General features: G+C 32.5%; 1 protein-coding gene across 1 annotated transcript; it reads left to right on the forward strand.

Moving 5' to 3' along the window:
- Positions 1-5927: 5927 nt before the first annotated feature.
- Positions 5928-8309, forward strand: LOC107869769 (cyclin-dependent kinase inhibitor 7). Its single transcript, XM_016716209.2, has 4 exons — positions 5928-6499; positions 6929-6954; positions 7099-7374; positions 8004-8309. Exons 1-4 carry the CDS (start codon positions 6287-6289, stop codon positions 8080-8082), a joined length of 594 nt encoding a protein of 197 aa, XP_016571695.1. The 5' UTR covers positions 5928-6286; the 3' UTR covers positions 8083-8309.
- Positions 8310-9000: the final 691 nt, after the last annotated feature.

Consider the following 9000-nt stretch of genomic DNA (forward strand, 5'->3'; position numbering starts at 1 on the left):
GATCCTCTGGCAACGATTAAGATAATACTTAAGCTCTTCCCGATAAGTTGATGTGTAAGCTCCCTCGTCAACACTGTTCCAACAGGGTAAATCATAAAAGGAATCAGGAAAACCACAATGTGCCGGCCTTTTAGAAAATGATGGCACCTCAGGAGGATGAGGAGTGACAGTTGGACTGATATGTGTCGGTACAGCTAAATCAACTAAATCAGCATAGTGGTTATAGAATTTATCTATGTAAGCATTCGTATCAAACATAGCCATCCACAAATCAAGTTGTACTTGTTCAGAATCATTGTTAGTATTTATTTCTAAGTTACGATAAATAAGAGTACCAAAGTGGCACATAGTATGGTATTTAATGCACGAATTTAGCATAGCACCAACCAAGAAAATAGGGGGAATCGAAAAAAAATATTTTTTAAATTTAGGAAACATGGCACCAACAACATCTTCATAACCTTCTTTATTTTTATATTCTTTGAGCAAACCAGAAATATCGGTTATATATCCCAAAATATTAGAAATAGTAGGATAATAAGCACTGAAAAATTCAACCGTAGCTATATAAAAGTTTTCCAACAAGATCATTAATTACAATCCAATTAGAATTAAGTAGCATGCAATCGGTAGAATCAACAAATGAACCACAATGTTGGTTAAAAACTAATGTAATAGGAACTCTATATTTATAACAAGTTTTTAAAAAATCATACGTAGAATTCCATCTAATATCAATTTCCTCAGGCATTAATATCGGTGCAAGTCCATTTTCTTGACATTTAACTTTAAATTCTTTAATTCTCGATCTACGATTATTTCCTTATATAAAACCAATAGCAAGACGGATTTTTTCAATATAAATCTCAAAAAATTCAAGACCATTTTTTACAATTAAATTATATATATGACATGCACACTTAATATGAAAATTTTCAAGTAACGGCGGTGATAACTTAGATTTAAACTTTGTTATAGCAGTCTTGTTGTTAGAAGCATTATCAAAAGCAATACATAAGATTTTATTTTCGATACCATAAAATGCTGCAACTTTATGTATCGAGTCAGCAATAAATTGTCCAGTATCTTTACGATCTTCATCATATAAAAAAGCAAGAATACGTTTTTGCATCACAAAATTACTATCCATCCAGTGATAAGTAATGGTTAAATAATCATTTTTATTTACAGCACGACCAAGATCAGAAGTTAGGGATATTCTACATTGAATATTTTTTTAATAATGTAGATAAATAAAAATAATATTGTGAATGAAGTCTAAAAATATCAGATCGACAAGTACTTCTAGGAATACCATTAAACATAGGATTATAAATTGCTTGAATATAATGACTAAAAGCATCAGAAGAAGGAAAACTAAAAGGCAAACAACCTACAACTATCATTTTTGTTATTTCTTCCTGGTCCCTCAATTTATTATACTTCTTTGTTACGTGACCGGTTGTTGGGTCCATTCTAGTTTGTGTGGGCCCACCAACAGCCTCACCACCTTGTGCAATTTTTAACTCTCTTTGGTGTTCTTCAGCTAAATGTCTCATTAACGTACCCGTACCTCTTGCCTGCGTCCTCTTTTATGCTTATATATTCTTTGACAAATATTGCATTACACCTCAGTATCTGATATACGTTCAAAAAATTGCCATGCAACACTAGTTTGTTTACAAGCTCTTGGGGCACGGGGAGGACGGGGAGGGAGATTAACCGATTCGGATCTAACGCTAGCATTTCCTACTGCGGGTGTCTCACCAATATTTTCAGCATCTTTATCTAAATCAACCGCATCTACTTCATTTTCTTCTTCTATACCATAATTTTCCTAAACTTTTCAATAATCCATATCATGAGCACTTACACCTATTTCTTCCTCAAAAGGTTGACTAAGTGGTACCGGAGGCGAAGGCACACGGGTATATCTAGTACTTGAAGTACCTCTACCGCTAGTAATTCGCTTTCTGCTACCACTACCACTTGCGGGACAAAATTTTTTGACACTTTTACCGAGGTTTCTTAATTTATCCATAGTATAAATCAAATTTTGGACGACAATACCAAATTTTGGAAGTATCCAAAGGTTGCGACTTTAGAAACTTCCACTCGTACTTAGTAATTGCAAAATTAAAAAAATTAAAGTGAGCACTTCAGAGATTAAATATATAAAATATTTGAGAATTGAGAAATGAGATTTGAGAGAATGAAAGATTGTGTGGAAAATGATTTGAAAGTGTAGGGTATTTTAGAAATTTTTTGGGGGTTAAAAAATGATTTTAAATAAAAAAAACTTTTTTTTTTAATATTTGGGCCCAAACTAGCCGTTATAGCTGTTGGGCCAACGGCTAGTTTGGCTCAAATTTCCAAAATCTTAAATAAATAAATAAATAAATAAATAAAAAATTAACCGGGCTTATCCGGGCCGTGCCGGGTCGGTTAACCGCGCGGGTCCTAGCTAGGTTGGGCACGATCCGAATTAACCAAGCCCAAATCCAAAACCCAACCGGACCAGAATCCGGGCCCTTAAAGCCCTTGGAGTTACCGGGCTGGGTCAAACCGGTTCGATTTCCTTTAGTGGGCCGGTTTGGGCCGGTTGACACCTGTAGAATTCATTAGAAACACAATGTAAAGATAAGGAGGCACAAGAAAAGAACTTATAATAGTATAGATTTATAGTTCTAGAAATTTTGCACTAAATGCTTGTATTAAGAGGATGAAAATGTAACTTGATACGTGGAGATTAATCATATATTTTTCATCATCAAAAAATATTTAGAAAATGTACTCACAGAAAAAGTCAAGATAGTAATTTTTTCTATCCCTACGGATAGAGGGAGAAACATAAGTTTTTTAGGATTCAAAGAGAAGGCTAGAGCAAGAAGACGAATTTTTGTCATAAAATCGATAGAGATGAATTTGATTTTTATATATCCTAGATGGCCACATCGTGTATTTTTAGAGTTTAAATCAATAGCAAAAATCATTGTACAATACTATTTGACACACAAAATTACCATTCCCTCCCTCTTTATGTTTTATTGGTTAAACCATCAGATGTACATATATACCAAAAAAGTAATATGTGCAAAGCCAAATAGGTGTCAATCACCTGTTTCTCAGGAGACTTTCTGCCTATACTTCTATTCTAACTCACACTATTACATGTAATTGAACTAAGAAAAAGATAGAAGCTAAGATCAAGTATTAATAGACACCAACTACAATATCAATAATTTTCATTAATCAAAAATTATATTCTATCCGCTGTCATGGGATCCTATTTATCTTGCTGAGAGCTATGCTCCACTTGGATAATGCACGACCCCTGATATGAAGTGTTATCTTCCTGTAGAGTTTATTAGCATGATATTTTCCCTCTTGGAATCTAATCAGGTTCCTCTCTCTCCCCATATGGTAGATACTGCCACTGCAAACATTTACAATATGTAAATGTGCATTTGGCCAAGCTGTTAGTCTATAAAAATTCTTCATGCTAACTTCCAATGGATCTATAGACTCCCAACCATGCCAACGATCTGTTCCACAGATCCTTTGTGACTAAACAATCAAAAAAAAGCTGATCAATGAATTTCGGCTCAATATTCAATATACATATTACAAAGAAACATAAATTCCAAACCTCTGAAGCCTATCTATTATTCCAAGTCTCTTCCAGGTTGCTAACCATATAGTGTGAACTTATACCGAGGATGAATAACTGGTTGCAAAGTCATGCCCTTCCATGTCCCCTTTTGGTAGTTTAGTATGCTTAAGTGCATCTTGTTAATAGAGAGCTTTCCATTTATGACCTTAGACCTCAGCCTAGTCTTCAACTCTCCCTGTAGGAGGGTTAGTGCTCCTATGACATACTTCCTTGACTTCAAAATCTTTTTTGGAACCCGTGTTGCAGCAATTGGAATCTGACACGATCAGCAGTTTGTCCCTTCATATACAGTATTCATGTAGCCATTTAATCCACAGACAATTTTTCTTCTTTGTCACATCCTATAAAAGTTTCAGTATAGCAACACAATTTTATAATCTCATACTGATGATGTTTTGACCACCATCAGCTTTAGATGTACACATTTTCTCCCAGGAGATTAGAGATTTCCTTGAGCTAGCAGTGGAGCCTGTCCAGAGGTAAGTCCTGCACATAATATCAGTCAGTTCTAAAATTCTTTTAGGCCAGAGGAAGACTTGTGCCCAGTAGGTTTGGATCACCAAATATAAGACTTAATCATCTATGTTTTGCCAGTATAGAATAAGAGTTTTGTTGACCTCTCTTTTTACCTATTCACGGAATGAAAAAATTGATGTGGCAGATGCCTTTTGGTGTCCCTTTCCAATTCAAGAATTTGAAGAATTTTTATATTTCCATGGAAGTTAAGTAGTACTCCTACCATATTTACTAGAATTATTATGAAATTTGCTTATACTTTTATCACTAACCTAGGTAAATATTACTTCCTCTCTTTTAATTTATTTGCCTTACTCTCTCTTTTAATTTATTTGCCTTACTTTCCATTTTAATGTGTTTCAAAAAGAGTTTTTTTTTTCTAATCTGATAACTCTTAATTGCAATTCCACATGTGATATATTTAAGACCATAAAATTATGGCAGAATACAGAGGTCGAGCACTAATGTAGAAGGTTAGTAAATAGTGGAGCATCGTCTAATTTCCCTTACCAATACTACTATTTGTAGATATTAAGATTTTGTGGGACTATACATGATCGAGCCTAATTTATTAGGGTTCATGGAGGCTACTCTACCCTAAATCATAGCTCAAACCTATACAAAAGGTAACATATCAAATACAGATATAATCAAAAGAGAATAATCAAGGAAACAAATAAAATTATATTCATATTGTTTATCAATATAATTATATTTCTTCACATTTTATTTATAATTGTAATTTATTTTCAATCACTTTAAAATTTGTGACAAATAAATTAGAATGCCTAGTGGGACCAAATTTATGTTTCACACCCCTCTCAAAATCGTAAAGATCAAAGTTTCATTTTTATAGGTGCTTCAAGTCTCGTTTTTGAGTATAATTAAGCCTACACTCTAACAAGCCTTGAATTACAGAAAATTTTTAGACATTAAAAATTTTATGAGGCTCTATGAGATGAGTCCGATCTCTATTAGCGAATTCTTGGAGACTACTCTACCTTAAATCCTACTTCGCGTATATATAAAAGGTAACATATTTTCTTGAAGAGGCATCTCAAATATCTCATAATCTCTTGAAATATTCATAAAGAAATCAAGATGTGACCGGACTCATCTTAACAAGCAAATACTTTTAGAAGATCCACCAAATTCTCCTTTCATGGAGATTAAAATATACTACTTCAACCCTTGAATTACGAATATAATCAAGAGAGAAGAATCAAGGTATCAAATAAAATTGTATCCACGTTGTTTATCAATAAAATTATATTTTTTTGTGTTTTATTTGTGATTGCCATTTATTTTATATCACTCTTAAAATCTATGGCAAACACTATTAGATATTATTCTCCTACTATTTTAGTCTTTGATTTATTGTTTTATCTTGTTTCCTTTGATTCAGTTGTCGTATTATCTGTAGCGTAATATTTTATATTTGTATTTTCTTCTTATCTCTATATGCTTCACTTGAATCGAGGAGTTATTGAAAATCTCTCTACCTTCGCAAGATAGCGTATACACCATGCTCCCCTGCCGGACTCCACTTGTGGATTATTGTCACATACATATTTTTAGTCTAAGATGTGACCAAATTCAACGTCTTTTTTAATTTTCTCAAGGAAGGAGTATTTTTTCAAAACAGTGATGCCATATAACTTAAACCTATCTACCTGCTTTAACTTCTTTTGGCAGTCATGAGTATAATTTGTATTTTTCCTATTTTCTGAACAAACTTTTCCACCAGAAGATGGAAACAGTTTCTTCTCTTTGTTTTCACACTTCCAATACCTGACTTCTACTGTTATCCCAGATTATTCTAACGGCGTTTACAATCCCCGTTACTCAACAAGCTGTTTCCCGTTACATTAAACGGGCTGCCTACAGGACCGCAGAATTGACTGCACCACTCATCACCCAATTATAAGTTGAAAACTCCGAAGAAAAACACATCATTATCATCGTCCCCATTTACTCTCTCTCTCAAAAAAAATGTCTCAATTCGGACGAAGATTGAGAAAGTCCATTTCCGTGATAACAAATTAATGATACCCTGGAAAAGAATATAAATTGATTGATTGATTGATAAGAAGGTATATGATGGAATGTAAGAGAATTGGAGAGGCTACTATTAAGGAAGTGTCAGATGAAAATGATATGGTCGTACCAGCGACAACGCAAAAGAGTAAGATATCTGATGGAGATTTAAAACTTTCTCCTGCTAATTCTGTTCATTTGAAGGAGAATTCTGCTTCGAATGAACCAGCCGGGATTACAATGTCTTGCTGCTCGAAGTTCCTAGATCTGGATGTACGCAAAAATCTTCTTCTGAGTTTTATTTGAACTGAAATATATATATATATATATATATATATATATATATCAAAACATAAAATCAAACTAAACTGAATTTTCTACTTTTTTGTGTGTATGTGTATATGTATATTTTTTTACGACTCAAAAGTTCAAGCTAACTGAATTTTCTACTTTTCTCTGTGTGTGTATGTACTTTTTCGAAACTCAAGTTCAAACTAACTGAATTTTCTACTTTTTTGTGTTATGTGTGTATTTATATATTTTAAGACTCAAAAGCTCCAGCTAACTGAATTTTCTAAAATTTTCTTTTTTTTGTGTGTATATATATACACACTTAAAACTCAAAATTCATACTAGCAGGATAAAATTATATATATATATTTTATATCTAATAGAAGTATTTTGAATTTTGAATATTTGCAGGAAAAATATGTGGAGGTTGCAGACAAGTAAGTAGCTAGTGTTAATTATTTTTCGGGGTCTTTTAAATTTCGAAATTCAAAAAAAAAGAGATTGATCATGTAAAGGTCTATCATTTATATATATATATATATAACACTTATTACTCCAAATCATTTCGTTCTCTTTCGCAGTGAAGCTGAATCCAGTAAACTGGAGCCACCAGAAATGCCAGAAAATGAGAATTCCCCCCCTTTAACTTCACCAGAAATGCCAGAAAATGAGAATTCTTCCCCTTTATCTTCACCACAAATGCCTGAAAATGAGAAATCTCCCCCTTTAACATCACCAGAAATGTCTGAAATTGTGAATTCTCCCCCTCGTTTGTTTCCGGATGTAGAGCCGACTGATGAAATTGAAGAGTTTCTTGCAACATTCGAGAGAGAAATGCTTAGACGATTTCGACAAAAGTACATCTCTCTCTATACCCTTTTCTCTATCTTTTGCCTTTATTTCAGCAAAAAGAAATTTGTTTGATAAAATATTTGTAAGGGAGAATAATTTTGTAAGAAATTGGAATTATGTGTTATCGAAATTTTCAAAGTTCTTGAAATTTCGAAACAGTATTCCTAGTAAGCATTTAAAAAAAAAAAATTGGTTACAGTTTTTTCACTAAGGAAGCAAAATTTCGCCCAACTCCTCCTTTCCATCTATACCGGATTTATTGTCACTCAGTATTTTTATAGGCACATAAGTTTTAGTGTAAAAATTTTACTAAATTTGTAACAAATAGTATATATGAATTCATGACTTTTAAAATGTCATAGATTCAATGCTAATAAAATGCAAAAATTGACTCCACAAAACATAAATTCCAAATCCGTCTCTAATATATCCAGTGGAGGAGCGAGGTACGAGGGTTCATCTGAAATGTCTTTGTTAAAAAATTATATTATTTATACATAATTAAAATTACTATTTCACGTATTTAGAGTAAATGTTAATTTTCAGACTTTTTTGTTTGTTTGCTTTTTCATATTTTGAGTCCCTTAATAAAAATTTTGATTCCGTCATTAAATTTACAATATATTTTGTTCAGGTACAACTTCGACTTTGAGAAGGAGGAACCATTGGAAGGTCGTTATGAGTGGGTCCAATTCCAAACCTATGGAAATTGAAATTCTATAAGATCCAGAATTTGCCAATAATTTGTAGCGCTAGCTAGGCTAGGCTAGCATGCTTGGAATAACTAAATAACCTAGTTTACTTTCTGGTAGTAGTTTAATTAGTTCAAGTAATGTTTACTTCTTAGGTGTTCATGTCTTCGTTGTTGTTTCAGATAGTGAACAATCAGATGTCACCAACAACTTTTTATTAGCTGTAATAACAGAGTAAATATCTCCTATATTCTGCACCTTTTTTAATTCTGCACTTTCTTGCAGAGATTGAGATGGAGAGGTTTAGGGGGTGTTTGATCATGAAAACTGTGAGTTTTTTATCAAAAAAAACTTTTTGTTTTAAAGTGATAAATGATCTTTAAAAATTGAAGTTGTGTTTGCTATAAAAATAAATTAAAGTTGTTTTTGAATTTATTGTGAGTAATTTAAAATGAAAACAAGTTTATAAACTTCCTGAAAATTTTGCAATCCGACCAACTTCAAGTTGAATTATGAGTTTCATGGGTAAACGTGTTTTTGAAGTTGAACTTCGAAAAAAATGAAAAAAATTTCATGATCAAATGCCCCGCCTAATTAGTTTACATGAGTATGGGTGATGTGGCCGTTAAATTATTTGTAGCTAACAATTTTTTTTGATAATCTGTCCATAAATAATACTAGCGATAAATATTTATTGTTTAGCTATAAGTTGTTTTTTAGATTAATTTTTTTACGTGGTACGGGAGTTGTGGCCGTGTGCAACAAGATACTCCGACTTTTCTCATTTCAAATTTCAATTGATTTGTAAATATGCTTTGATTTTGCTCTCCATAATCTTATGTTCAAAAATTAAAATAAATACTCCTTAGTTGTTAATCAGTAATTTCTAGTTCAAAACTTTGAATACGAAGATGCCATTGTTAGGGAGAGTTTATTGTT

Source organism: Capsicum annuum, chromosome 4 (assembly GCF_002878395.1).
Source record: "Capsicum annuum cultivar UCD-10X-F1 chromosome 4, UCD10Xv1.1, whole genome shotgun sequence".
In the NCBI taxonomy this organism is placed as follows: Eukaryota; Viridiplantae; Streptophyta; class Magnoliopsida; order Solanales; family Solanaceae; genus Capsicum; species Capsicum annuum.

What these genes read in the sequence shown, in the direction of transcription:
- LOC107869769 (XM_016716209.2), top strand. Translation starts at nt 6,287, where the DNA reads ATGATGGAATGTAAGAGAATTGGAGAGGCTACTATTAAGGAAGTGTCA. An exon ending in CGAAGTTCCTAGATCTGGAT is followed by an intron (nt 6,500 to 6,928) that starts GTACGCAAAAAT and finishes GAATATTTGCAG; the next exon opens with GAAAAATATGTGGAGGTTGC. An exon ending in CTTAGACGATTTCGACAAAA is followed by an intron (nt 7,375 to 8,003) that starts GTACATCTCTCT and finishes TATTTTGTTCAG; the next exon opens with GTACAACTTCGACTTTGAGA.